At 45.6% G+C, this 14372-nt stretch overlaps 1 protein-coding gene across 19 annotated transcripts in view; it reads right to left on the minus strand.

Moving 5' to 3' along the window:
- plekha7b (pleckstrin homology domain containing, family A member 7b) overlaps window positions 1-14372 on the minus strand; it is a 92836-nt gene that overhangs the window by 8663 nt on the left and 69801 nt on the right. For 11 of the 19 annotated variants that reach the window (XM_042061568.1, XM_042061566.1, XM_042061565.1 and 8 more), the window contains 14 exons: window positions 13420-13503; window positions 12770-12901; window positions 11057-11110; window positions 10105-10185; window positions 9105-9173; window positions 8042-8122; window positions 7261-7410; window positions 6987-7088; window positions 6159-6270; window positions 5671-5816; window positions 4901-5089; window positions 4364-4466; window positions 3832-3923; window positions 912-1178 (listed from right to left, as the gene is read on the minus strand). In XM_042061568.1, the coding sequence (XP_041917502.1) occupies window positions 912-1178; window positions 3832-3923; window positions 4364-4466; window positions 4901-5089; window positions 5671-5816; window positions 6159-6270; window positions 6987-7088; window positions 7261-7410; window positions 8042-8122; window positions 9105-9173; window positions 10105-10185; window positions 11057-11110; window positions 12770-12901; window positions 13420-13503 (1662 nt within the window). The remainder of the gene's footprint in view (window positions 1-911; window positions 1179-3831; window positions 3924-4363; window positions 4467-4900; window positions 5090-5670; window positions 5817-6158; window positions 6271-6986; window positions 7089-7260; window positions 7411-8041; window positions 8123-9104; window positions 9174-10104; window positions 10186-11056; window positions 11111-12769; window positions 12902-13419; window positions 13504-14372) is intronic. The other 8 variants (XM_042061583.1, XM_042061577.1, XM_042061570.1 and 5 more) reach the window with 7 other exon arrangements.

Consider the following 14372-nt stretch of genomic DNA (forward strand, 5'->3'; position numbering starts at 1 on the left):
AGGGGGGTCAGGCGGAGACAAGCCAGGATTGCATGGATGAGTTAGCGCAGCGTCCACAGGGTGGGCAGGCAGACGGAGGAGGGGAGAGTAACGGGGTCCTCCCGCGTCCATCCGCCGCCCATCCCAACCCCCACCCTTCTAATGGACCCATGAGCCTCCAGGTACTGCCTCAGCGCCTCTGATTTACTCTCCCCAGCTTCCAGAGGCCGAGGAGGGCCCAAACATTTCACAAACAAAAACGTCATTTCCCACACATGAAAAAAAGGCACTTGGGAATCATTACTAGTTTCACAGGGTTAGACTCAGATTTTTTTTCTTTAAGTTAGACTCATGTAGAAATGCTTCATATAGAAATCTCTACAAAAAAGCGTTTCTTAAATAAATAGCACAACACATGGCATTTTGTCTTCCTTGCATAGGCAGCTGTCCATATCCTTTGTACTCTCTTTGTACGAGCAGCTCCCTCTGTCAGGCACTTCAACAGTCTCATTTCCACATCTCATTGCTTTCTACACAAACGTTTGTCACATACTCTCCACCTGCTCCGCCTGCTTTTCCTATTGGGCTTTAACATCATCACACTATGTTACACATGGAAATACACCTAGTTCAGCCACAGCCACAGCTATACTCATTAGTCTGGAAATCAAGCTCTGCTAACAAGTTAGGCATGTTGAGTGTGTAGAGTTTGTGTATGTCTGTTTATCAGACTATATGTGCTTGTTTATGTATATGTGTGGGTGAGTTTCAGTCGGTGTGTGTGTTTATGCGTACACTATAATGGTTATGATAAATTATTCTTGTGTGTGTCTATGTGTGTGTGAAGACTGTGAGCTAACGCATGTTTGTATGTAAATACTGTAAGTATGAAGTGGCCAGTTTTGGCAGCTGCTGTGGTAACTCTAACGTACTGATCCCAGGTCAGCTGAGACGGGTCGCGGGGTGGTCGCTCCGGACGCGGACGAGCCGGACCGGGGACCGGTGGCGGCCGGGGAGGAGGCCACGGAGGCAGAGGCCGAGGCGTGCCGCTCGCCCTGGCTGAGGGTGCGCTTGCGCTCGCGCACCAACGCCTTCTGGTGGCGTTTCATGCGCTCCAGCTGCTCCTCGGCGCTCATGCGACCCCGCTGCAGCGCAGGGTCTCCCGAGTACAGACGCTCCAGAGCGCTCTTTGGTCTCTCCTGCAGGAGACGAGAAGGAGTAGAGTCAAAACCATACCAGAGGGAGAGAGAGGGGGGGGGTACAGATGCTCCATAGTACTCTGTGGAGGAGAGTCAAGACTGTAGAGTCAAAACTGTACAAGAGAGGAAGAGAAAGATGGAGAGAGAGAGACGGAGGAGGGAGAGAGGGAGTGATGAGAAGATAAGAGAGTTAGGAGAGATACAGAAATAAAGAGGAAAAAGGAGATAAAGTGAGCCCTTAGAGAGAGAGAGAGAATGAAAGAGAAAATGAGACAGAGAGGGCATTGGAGAAAGGCAGTGAGTTAAGGAAGGCACTGCGATCTGGAGAGAGAGAGAGAGGAGGGAAGAAAGAGAAAGGGAGGAAGAGAGGATGGGAAAAGAAGTAGAGAAGAAAGAGGGAGGGAGGGCAAGAGGGAATGGGGTGGATCAGAGAAGCAGCGAGAACATTTCAAAGCTTTGCTGCTTCATTTGCTTGTTTAATTTCTTCTGCACACACACACACACACACACACACACAACATAGGGTGTTAGCATGAAATGAGTGGCTGTGTGTGTGTGTGTGTGTGTGTGTGTGTGTGTGTGTGTGTGTGTGTGTCCTTGTGGGCCTGTGGGTACGTGTGTGTGTTTGTGTGTGTGGCTGTGGGCGTGTGTGTACACACTCGTGGAAAAAAAGAGCTCAAGTAAGAGAAAGAGAGCAACACTCTTTCTCATCCCACATCAGGGCGACGTAGCGAGCGCTAATTCATTAGCATTGCACTCAAGTCGCTCAACCCACCCTCCCACACACACACACACACACACACACACACACTTCCCAGATTAACTTTTTTTTCCCCGTGCATTCAGCGTTTTATACCAGGGAGCGGTATCTCATCATCTCGAGTCCGCATCTCGCTACAAAAGACCCCGCCGTTCGAGACGCCACTCGCCCCCGCACTTTGTTGCCTCCTAAGCCCCAGTAAGACTTTAAAGTGCTCCTTTGACTCTAGGCTCTGCAGCCAGTCTCTCTCCCCCTCTCTCTTTGTCTCTCTCTCCCTCTCTCTCTATATATATATCTTTCTCTCTCTCCTTCTCTCTCCCTCTCTCTCTCTCTGTCTCTCTCCTCTCTCTCTCTCTCTCTTTGTCTCTCTCTCTCTCTCTCTCTCTCTCTGTCCCTCTCTATCTATATATATTTCTCTCTCTCCCTCTCTCTCTGTCTGTCTCTCTCTCCTTCTCTCTCTCTCTCTCAAATTCAAATTCAAATTCAAATTAGCTTTATTGGCATGACAAAAAACATTGTTTTGCCAAAGCTTACACATGTGGTATAATTGTATAGATTTAAATAATAATAATACAAATAATGGTAAAATAATAATAATAATAATAATAATAATAACAATAATAATTAGGCAAAATAATACAGTGGAATGTAAGAAGGAAAAGGACTCACTTTCTCAATCTTTGACACTCTGTCAGGAATTGTACTGCTATCGTAGCACAATTGTGCCCTCCCAACAAATATGGGAGCTTGTTTTCATTGGGTAGCACGGGGAATTGGGGAGCAATCTTGCCAATGTGGTCAAAGAATTCTCTCCTAACCAGGGTGTCATTTTTACATTCTGTGAGGAAGTGTAACTCATCTTCTACTACTCCTTTGTGGCATTGTAGACCTAGCCTTTCATCTATTGGTTTCCATGTCTGCCTGTGCCGACCCCTCTCAACTTCCAGAGTGTGCTCACTAATTCTGAAGGAAGTTAAAAGTTTCCTTTTTTTATAATATTTGGATTTTTTAATTTTTGTCTAGCCAATATTTGTAATATTCATCTTTTGTTAATTTCTCAATATGTTTTAACTTTGCTTGAGACATGTCAGGTGTATTCAAATTGAAATTGTGTTTTGATATAAGATAATCAAAAGGATCTCTCTCTGGGTGGGTTCTCCTCTGTAGAAGGGCACTGTGATTACATTCCTCTGGTTTTGAGGACAGTACATGGTAATACAATTTGCATGCTCTTTTTTGTATATCAACGAATAGTGGATATCTTCCCAGTTCTGCCCTGCATGCAATATTTGTTGCATTCCTGTGTACCCCCAAGATGTTCTTACAGAATTCCAGGTGTAGTGTTTCTGCTGGGCTTTTGTCCCATAGCTCATAATTATTTTGATGTCCCTCATAATTATTTTGATGCCCCAAATTTCACTACCATATAAGATAATGGGCTTGATAACTGAATCAAAAATCTTTTGCCACAATTTGATAGGGGTGTTGTATTGGTATAGTGATTTTCTTACGCAATAGTATGTTCTCCGTGCTTTGTCAACCAGGTCTTTAATAGCCAGATTAAAATTGCCTGTGGAGGAAATATTTAGGCCCAAATAGTTATAATTTGTCACTTGTGAAAGTCTGTTTTCACCAAGGGTGAAATTATATTTATTCTCTGTTGAACGTGTCTTTTTTTGAAATATCATTATTTTTGTTTTTTCTTTATTTATGGGGAGATTCCAAATTTGAGAGTAATTTTCCAGGATTGACAGACTCTCTTGTAGCCCCTCCTCTGTTGGGGACAGACTCTCTCTCTCTGTCTCTCTCTCCTTCTCTCTTTCTCTTTCTCTCTCCCTCTCTCTCTCTCTCTCTATATACATATATATATCTTTCTCTCACCGCTCCACTCACCTTCAAGCCTGGCGCCGATGCTCCTCTTCTCAGGGTGACATAAGATGAAATGTTGGTGGACTGATTCAGTCGCGAGGAGGAGCCTGTTACTCCTGACACAGAGAGTTTTTAGTGTCAGTAAAGAAATAAAAAAAAAAAAAAAAAACAATGTCAAAGTATGCTGCTGTGTTGACTCACAATATCATGTGTCATGTATTAAAACCACAACCTTCAACAAACAATTACAATCACATTTCAGGGTGGCAACATGGCTTCAATGTGCAGGTACTATCTCTGTAATCCCAAACTCCAGGACGCATGCTCCAAATTGGTGAGATCAATAATGAGAAATGGATGGATATATAAAAATATAAATATAATTGGCTTGAAATTTGAGAATAATTGGGTAAACATGTCAGCAGATCAACAGCAAGTAACTTGTCAACATACTGTCCAGCTCTTTCAGCTAATGCATATGAGACAACTTTCATGGAAAGTCATTAGTCAGCCAGCAGTGTGTGCTGTGGATGCTGCTGGTGCAGGCCTACTGTACCTCTGCTGGGCAGGGTCTGGTATCCGCTGGTCAGCGCTGAGGCCCCCTGCACCCCACTGACCCCCCTCAGCTCTGGCTCGCTGAGAAACGCCCGCAGCTCCACCTGTGGACCGGGGAGACCAGGCTTCAGCCATTCATCCATCTATCCATCTGCAACCATGCCCCCCCCCCCCCCCATTCCACAAACACACAGAGAGCTCATCGTGCTGATCTGATGATCTGATGCCCTCAAAGAGAAAGCTCTCCTCTCTTGGACAACTGAGCATACTTCTGGACAGGGACTGAATGACCCAAAGGGAATGCTCTGACATACACACGTATCTTTGGGGAAACTTCAGACATCTTAACCCACCGGTTACTGGATTCTTTAGTGGGCATAGATGTACTACTACCTACAGTATGTACGGAGACAGTTTCTTTCATGGTCAAGACTTGTCAGTATAAAAGCCTGCTTAAAACTGGAGGCATCTAGGAAAGTGCAAATTATCTGGACAGGGCATGATCCCAACCCTCCCCATGCTGGCCAGAGTGTCCAACCTTGTCTCCGTTGGAGAACTGCCCGATCTCGCGGTCTCTCTTGCGCTCGTCGGACTGGCGCTTGAGGCCTCGGACAGAAGTGTGCCTGATGACGGACGACTCCTTGGGCAGAGGGGGCACTTCAGGGGGGTGCTCATCAGGGCTGTAGAGCTGAGGAAGAGGAGGCCGTGGTGGAGCACCCTCCTCAGCCTGTCCAACAGATGGCCAATGCATCAGTACAGTGTATGGCACATTTCCAACTATAGTGGGCAGTATGTATACAATTCAACATCTATAGCACAATAACATATGAATGTCTCAAGACAGAGAGCCCAGCTTGAACTCCATCCCTGTGAGCAAGCAGTAAGTGGACTGGGACAAGAAAAAAAACTCTGAATGAATAAACCTAGGAAGAAGCCCTGGGGCCAGCTGGGCAGACACATGAAATGGTTTGATCTGTAAGCCTGTGTTTTGAGTGCTTCCATGGAACTGGTCTCTCTAAAACTCTTATTTGATCATAATCTGACCGCATGAAGTGTTCTGCTTTCAACAGAGCAAGCATTGTGGTCTTGGGCACCAGTAGTCTCATGGCATATCTTTGCCCAGTCTTCCAGCCACTGTGCAGCAGGGAAAGAGTAATGACATTTAGCAAAAGAATTCAAGAATGGGGGTCCTTCATCTTTTACACCCACCTTTCAGATCCAACCTAACATCTCTGTTGGATCCACTGAGTGAAGGAGAGAGCGTCTATAGTGACCAAACACACTGAAGCTACGCTGTCCAGCACTCACCCAATTTGGTTTGTGTGCAGCGTGCAGGCCAGCGGGCTGCTGGGTAGGCTGGGAGGGGCTGTGCGGAAGAGACTTCAGCTGCCCTGCCGACGGGCTCGCCGAGAGGGAAGGCACTGAGGAGGACACTGAAGGCACAAGTTTCCGCTCTGTGGAACCCACATGCACACGCACACACACATACACACACACACACACACACACACACACACACACACACACACACACACACACTGAGCATAATGCACTCCAAAATTCATACACATTCACCAATGTGCAGAATACACATCTACATCTACAGACATACATGGACAAAGACACATAAATTGGCATAACAAATGGGGGTCCAAACATGGGAGTTAACCAAGACCCAACATGTTTCAACAGTAAGTATGACTGAGGGTAGTGTGTAGCCACAGCCACAGGTACAGATACAGATATATCCACAGCCACCGACACAGGCACAGCCACAGGTACAGGGCCCCTCTCACCTGGGTTCTGCACTGAGTCGACTGTGATTTTGTAGTTGGCTTTGCTGGAGCTCAAGCCAGCCATCACATCCTCTATCCGCCACAGCTCCTTCCTCAACTGAGCTTTCTCTTGCTGCAGAAGGACAGACACACAGACACACAGACACACACACACACACACAGACACACACACACACAACCACAAACGGATCAGAGGCAATCAGAGACGGGCCAGATACACACACATCTTAGGGAGTGCTCTGACTTTTCCATGTCATCACTGTCTGTCTATTTTCATCATGCGCTTCCCTTCTCAAAAACCACGCAAAGTACTTAGTGCTTACATCTCATGAGACAGTTGGGCCAATTTCAATACAAATTGTCTGATAAAGCAATGGGTTTATTTAGTTACTGTTAACAAGCCTCGGCAGAATGTTATGATGAGCAGTCACACAGAAGGGACAGATGAAGGAAAATAAAGGGCCTTTGAGGGGGCAGATCGGAGGGTCAGTTGATGGGGTTGTGTAGGGGTGAGCGTGAGCAGACCAGACCGTAGTGACCGTGGGGTTCTGGGGGATGAGTATTGATGACCGTTAGGGTGTGCCCTGCTGACTGGTAATGGGTTGAGGTGCAGATGAGATGAGCCTGTGACCATTGTGGGGTTATAGGAGATGAGTGTTATGAATGATCGTGGGAGGGTGGGATTATGGGAGATGAATGTTATGAATGATCGTGGGAGGGTGGGGTTATGTGGGGGTGAGTGTGTGCAGGTGGGAGGGTGGGGTTATGTGGGGGTGAGTGTGTGCAGGTGGGAGGGTGGGGTGATGGAGTGTTTAGGGTGGTGCAGACCTGAGTGATGGAGCAGCGGCTCATCTGCTCCTGCAGGGCCGACCTGAGCCGGTCCACATCCACCTCCAGACGGCTGTACTCACTCCAGGCGTTCTCCATCTCCTGCTCAACACACACACACACACACACACACACACACACACACACACACACACACACACACACACACCACACACACTCATTTATTGGGCGGAGGCAACATAACTGAGTGTGCATGCACATGTATGTAGAGTATGTGTATGTGTGTGTGTACTGCATGCGTGTGTATGCCCACCGTGGAGAGCTGTGAAATCTCAGCACGGATGTGCACCACGTCCTCCTGCAGCAGCCTCTGCTGGTAGGCGATCTTCTCGGCGTGAGCGGGCTGGTCGCGGTACTGCTCCATCTGCTGATGGGACACATCCAGCACCGACTCCAGCTTGTCCTAAAGGGGTTCACACCCACACACACATCAGCAAGGGGACCATTAAAACTCTGTGTGTGTGTGTGTGTGTGTGTGTGTGTGTGTGTGTGTGTGTGTATATAATTCTCATGGCAAAGCATTAAACTATACTGATGAGTCATCTCAGCCCAATACCTCAGACAATCCATTATTTTACTTTCTCCTCCATCAGCGCTGTGGGTGGTCAGATTTTGCTTTAGTGCCCTTCCAGGCTTTCCTCTCCAATGAGACTCGGGGCTTTGTACTTGATTTTCTTTTTTCTTTTATTATTATTTTTACTACTTTACCACCGGCGTCATTCTGCGATGGCTTGGCAGCGTGTTCAAGCTGCGTTCATTCGACAGATTTAATCTCCTTTTAATCATGTTCAAGGACAGAGTGCAGCTCAGTTGGTCAATGAATGGGTGCATTGAATCATTTTGTGTTAAGAATGCTTTGGACAAATGTCCTGTTCCATCTTTCAATAAAAGACTATTGGCATTATATAAAGATGACATGGAGATGCAATAAAAGAACTGTGGTCAAAGAACTGCTGGGTTGTGACCTGCTGATTTCTTTTCACCTGGCAGGACACAAGGTAAGAAAAGCATGGCCGAGTTGTCAAGGTCTGTACCTTATCCTCCTTTAGGGTACGAATCCTCATCTCCAACTCTTGAAGGATCTTGTCCTGTTCACATAATCTGCTCAGCTTCACCTAGAGAGTGTGGAGAAAAGGCAGACCCTCCTTTTTACCCTGTCTGTCCAGACGCCTGAGACACTCTGAGCAGCCATCAAGGACACAGTGGAGAAGAATAGAGAAGAACTGCCGTCGTGAATAGGAAATAGCATTCATTACGCTAAGAATTAACATTCATTTAGCTTAGTATCCAACCCTGATCCCATTCCTGGTAAAATCTAGCATTTTTAAAAAATAGGTTACTTTAGATGAGAAGTGTGAGGGGAAAAATACAGAGCAAATAAGTTGGCGAATTCTTTATAGCCTGCCTAGTTTGCAAAGCTTTCTCACACAGCGAGTGTTTATTCTCAGCTCTATTTATCATTCCGTTCAATTAATTATTAAGCTGTTTTTATTTTACTGCCGTATATTGTTGTTTTAACGGCATCAATTATTCATCAGTCAGACAAAAATCACCAGCAAATTCTTATAAATTGTTAAAGTGGAACAATGTTAATGATGAAAAGCCAGGGCTTCCATCCTATTTACCTCCAATTGCATGAACAGAGAAGGGGGAAAGAAGCTGGAATACAAAAATCAAACTGAAAAATTTAAGAGCTCAAAATATAAAATCCCATTGCATGTATTTTTCCCTTTAAATTGAGAGCTCGGAATAAAAGCCCTTGTCGATACTCTCGCCGGCTCCATCAGAGGCAGGCTCTCCCTGCTGAGGACCCAGTCTGTTTATCTTACTCTGATGCCTCTGTTTACCACTGCACAACCACACAACAGACACTTGGCATGGCTTGCTCTCTCATCTTTTACTCTCTATCCATCTCTTTCTCTTCCAACAGTTTCCCTCTCTCTCTCTCTCCCTCCCTCTCTTGTGATAACATTTTGTGTTCAAAAAAACATAATGAAGGGCTGGTTGAGGGAATGTTGGGGAGACTAGATATTTAATCAGCAAAAAATGGGATGGGGGTTGGGAGGGGGGGGGGGGGGGCAAGACTGCCATACTTACATCAATGTCACTTTCAGCTATTTTAACGGGCCGTGCTGGTCTGTCTTTTAGCGTTTCACGACCGGTGACCTGTGTGACCCAGAGATGTGAGAGGACTCGCATGGTGCAACAGTTTGCCAGAAATGAGCAAAGAGACACAACCGCACCCAGCCAACTAAAACAAACTGAACATGGAACAGTAAGGGAAGACGTAACTCAGGCATCCTCTATCAATTTGACAAGATAGCAAGGCGTCACTGGTGACAGACGTGCTGAAGTCATACTGATAACAATTTCAGCAAGAGCGAAAACCAAAAACCAAAATGCATTGTGGAAAATCACAAACAAAAATCAGCCCACTCTGTAAGCCATATGACATATTTATGAATGGGGAGCAGCTGTGTGTTTGAGAGGAGCCAAGGCGACTCTTTCCCCTGGCAGGTTATCAATACTTTTCATGATTACGTCCCTATGATGAACCATGTGGGAGTACTGTAACCACAAGGAATATGGCGGATTGTCAGAGGAGTGTATGGTTAACTGAGTGCAAGTTCACTTCAAAGTCACTGAGCTGGTCAATTAATTTTGAAGGGTTAGTGGTTAGCAGCTGGATATTAATGGCATGCTCTCTAAGTACTCAGATCAGCAGACTCCCAAATGGTTTCACCAATCCCCAGGCAAAGAATAGACATTGTACTACTTAATACTGGGTATCTGTACTAGAAATAGATAGATTCCACCCACAGTAGCTTTAAATCAATGATTAGAATAGTCAGTATTGATAGCTACCAAGAGAAGGCTCCTCCCTGAAGAGAAAATGAAAAAGAGAAATAATAAGAAGCTCCAAACAGCACACGGTCAGACTAGGGTACTGCACCACACCGAAATGAGTACCTATGCCAAGCTATGCCTCGAGGCCAACGCGGGCACACCTAACGAACAGCACACACGGGCCAGCAGTGTCACAAGTCTACTGGCGAAGCCATGGAATGGTCACGCTTTGTATGCACACCATTCTTACATTCAGAACGGAGCCCAAACCGTGAGAGGACTTTTGTATGCTATTGCAAACCAAAACGATCAGTTGTTCAATACTTTTCATCTGTTTGAAGATAGAAAGTGGTGTTATGAATTACACATCACTCACTGGATATTAGGTGTTAGTCATACAAATTACTAGATGTCAGGATTAATATTTCCTGAAAACAGATAAGGTGGATTTGAGGCAATGATCTGTGTTTAAACAAAGAGAGTAGGTTTTGAGCAAAAGGCTATAAACATGAAAGTGAGACAGCACTTCCTGATGGGAAATGTAGTTTATTATCCATTTCAGGTTTGTTTCTCTCCAATTCATCTGACCTTTAAGTCCCATCAAGCAGCACTGTAGCATTGTGCAATACTGTTAGACCACCAGAGGCAGTAGCCCGATAGTAATCTACAGTAAATGCTTAACAAGCACCTCTGAATCTGGTCATTTACTGCCATGCATTACTGTACAAATGAATAGAATTGTAGTTTAATGGTGTATGCAGGAGTGCATATTCTCCACCACATCAGCTCTGGCCAGTCTGCACACGTAAGTTGAACTTGGCGCGATTAGGGGCAGGAGAGGAGAGTGATGGGAAGGCTAAACAAAGGTTCAAGTTAAGTGTGCACACACAAGCCATCAGAGCACTCATGAGTGTCCACACTGCTGTCTCAGTCAGAGGAGTCCTGGGAAGGGCTGAAGATGTTAGCAGACACCACACCCAGGCTGTTAGGGCTACAGGAGAGACCAGAGCAGGGAGAGGACAGGAGGGTGGAGCACAAGCCCACGGGACAGCAGGGTGGAGAGGAGAGGAGAGGAGAGGAGAGGAGAGGAGAGGAGGGGGAGGAGAGAAGGGTGGAGGAGAGCAGGAGAACAAGGAGGAGGAGGACAGGGGGATTCAAAGGGGAGAAAAAGGAGGAAGCGATATTAGCTTCAACGGGCCCACCTTCAGGTCTAGATACTCCAGGTCCTTCTTCAGCTGCATGTAAGTATCATCGGCCTTAAGGTGGGGGGAACGGAAAGACAGGTCACATGACAGGAAGCTGCAAAGTATGCTGGTAGAGACAGCCCATGATTTGAATGAAAATTTGCATCTCTAACTGATTGGAAATCAGGCTAAGGAGAATGAGAGTAATCTTTTAGTATAAGTATACAACAAAAATCACATAAATAAAACTGGAGCAACTGATATGATTTAGAGCAAAACTGATCAGATCAAATCAGAGAGCGATATGGGAAAAGGAGCAAAAGTTATAAGGTACTCCAACTGACACAGTCATACTCTCAATAGTCTGGGTACTACAGTAGGTATTCATGGGCCATGTGCAGTATTTTCTTATCTTACTAAGAGTGCTCTCCATCACTTGCAAAATGATCTCTTACCTAACAGAAGAGCACAAATATCAAAACAATGGTGAATTCTCAGTATTCAGTGGGTACTACAGTATCAGAACAATTTGTGAATGCAAACAAAAATGCAGTACCCTCCAGAATTATTGGCACCTCTGCTAAAGTTGACTAAAAACAGGTATAAAGAATAATCTGATGGTAATTGATTGTAATCTCACAATTTCTGTAAAAAATATATAATTTTTTTTATAATAAAAAGTATTTCTTTATGAAATTTTCCTTTTCTTCCTTTTTCTTGCTTCCCTTCAATGTCAGATTTTTCTTTATTGTTATGATTGTGAGATTACAATAAATCAGCAAAAGATTTTTTTAATAATACCTGTTTTTCCAACTTTTCCAAAGGTGCCAATCATTCTGGAGGGTAGTGTAAGAGGGTACAGTATGTGTGTTGCTTGTGTTGCTTCCTGAATGAGGCCCAATAATACAGTACATAAGTACAGCTGTAGTGCGATTCAGCTCTGGAGGTCGCATCTGAAAACATCTTAAAAAGCATCACAGCTTTTAAGCCTGCCCACCACTTCAGTTTGCAGACCAGATCCAGCATTTTTTTTTATCTGAACAAAGTCACAAAACATCTTTATCAGTAACAAACCATTCAGCATTGTACACATGGCCAGCTCTTCACCAGGGGATAAATCTCCACTCTGTGGTTTGGAGATGAACTAAGAGGCGAAAGACCTTCACATTCCATTTGTTACTTACACCCTCCTTTTACGTCATTGAGCCTTTTCATCACTGTGACTGAAGCACGGAGAAATTCAACAAGCAGCATGCTCGGAAACACAGCTCATTTGTGGACGGGGTTTTGGGGGGAGGGCCAGGGGGGTCATGGGTAGTGCAAATACTCAAATCAATTCCAAAGAATTCAAGAGGTGCAAACAAAAGGGGAGAGGAACGCAGAGCACAAGGCGCAGGGCTCTACAGGACACAGCACAAAAAAATGGCGCTATCACACACGCAGCATTCACATTTCAGAGATCTAAATACTCAATCTCTACATGACAAGCTCCATGCTAACGAGTAGCATCCACACCATCACCACAAAAAAAACAAAACTAAAAAGGCAGAAAGGTAAACAACACAAAATGACAAATAATGATAATCAAAAAACGCCATTTAGGGATGGTGAAAAGGAGGCATCCCGGCCACAAAGCAGGTTGGGAAGGGAAAGGCCTGAGTAAACAAAGTACATTCACAGACTGTAGCAGGGGGGTAGCAGGGGGCTTGTTTGGCAGTCACTAGGCCTGACCTGCAGGCTGGAGAGGCCATTGTGCTGCTGGTGGTGGTGGTGGTGGAGGTGCGCGAGCGTGTCGCTGCGCACGCCCGCCATCTTGGCCTGATGCCTCCTGAGCTGGATGAGGAGCAGGGTGAGCTCCTCCGGCTGTGTCCAGCAGGGAGAGAAAACAAGGGGGCAGAAACAGCGCTTCAGTGCCTGGCCACCGGGGCGGCGCCAGAGAGCGTGAAGGGAGTGCGCCCCGACTGCTCTCAGTCACCAGAAGCCTGGTTTCCATGCACACTGACCACATACAGCACTTGGACTCATAATGTCCATCTTTATGTTCTTTTTTTCATCACTTGACCACACCACCCAGGTCACACACTTTAACCTCTACCACCATGTACACACTCACTCCACCATTTATTAGCTTATCCTCTGATACCACAGATATGCACGTTCACACCACCTTGAGCACACTCGTACACTCTCATCCCATCACAACAACCATTCACCCACAAGTACACTGTTAAATGCCATCAAAAGGGTTCTGCAGTGCCGTCTTCCATGTAAACACAGAAACACCATCCAAGTGGACGTGTTTCTGCTTCTCTACGGGGAGACGTGTTTGAGTTCAGTCAACAGGAAAAACAGAACATTGTGTGAAGTGGCTGAGCTCTTACCGTTTTCCCATGCAAGCTTGGTGCGCTGACCGTATGGGTGATGTAGCCCATGGTTGGCACTGATCGTCTCTCTATTTGTGCAGTCTACACACACACACACACACACACACACACACACACACACAGACACACACACACACACGCACACACACAATAAACAGAACAGCAAAGTCAATCCCTTTCATCTGCAGAGAGAGCAGCCCACTATACAAACAATAAATGTGTACAGTCAGCGATATTAGATTTCACATTCCTGAGTTCACTAGCATGTCATCCAGAAGTCAGTTATGAAGTTTACCTCCTCTTACACTTGTGCTTGGCACTGCACATTTTCACACCACTAGTTTTCTATGTATTTCTCAAAAAAAAAAGAAGGTGTATGCCTCGTCTTCACTGCCACAGGCCCTTGCAAAAACACTTGACGTTTTTGCTTAACGCACAAAATCTCACAGCCACGGCCCATCACTGCGCCTCAAACAGGACACAAACGACAAGAGATTTAATTAACTCCACATAAATTAGCACCAACCTGCTTTCTTAAAATAACATTTGTTTGCTACGAGCGAGTGGAGGTGGGGGGTGGGGGAGGGTGGGCACTGTGAGCCGTTTGCGCGAGGATTCCCATGGCTCTGTTTTTTTTGCTGCATAATAGGTTTTTTATTTAAATGCGAGATCAGAAGAAAGCGACCGCGCTGCTGATGTTTGAGGCTGTGCAGGAGGATGCAAAGACGCCGTTGGCAAGACTTATCAGCCACTAATAACACAGCTTTCTTAACGATGCGTCCATTGAGGCCCACTGAGCACAAGGGTAAAATATGCACCGTGGCTGTGGACCCATCGCAGCTTAACCGCAGCTGTTGGATGCAAAGCAAACCAGAGTTCATCCCTCGTCTTAATTTAGGCTCCACAAGCTCTATTTTTCCGAAGCTAGGTTTTGTAAGCTGTGGCTCTGC

Source organism: Alosa sapidissima, chromosome 14, assembly GCF_018492685.1.
Source record: "Alosa sapidissima isolate fAloSap1 chromosome 14, fAloSap1.pri, whole genome shotgun sequence".
Lineage (NCBI taxonomy): Eukaryota > Metazoa > Chordata > Actinopteri > Clupeiformes > Clupeidae > Alosa > Alosa sapidissima.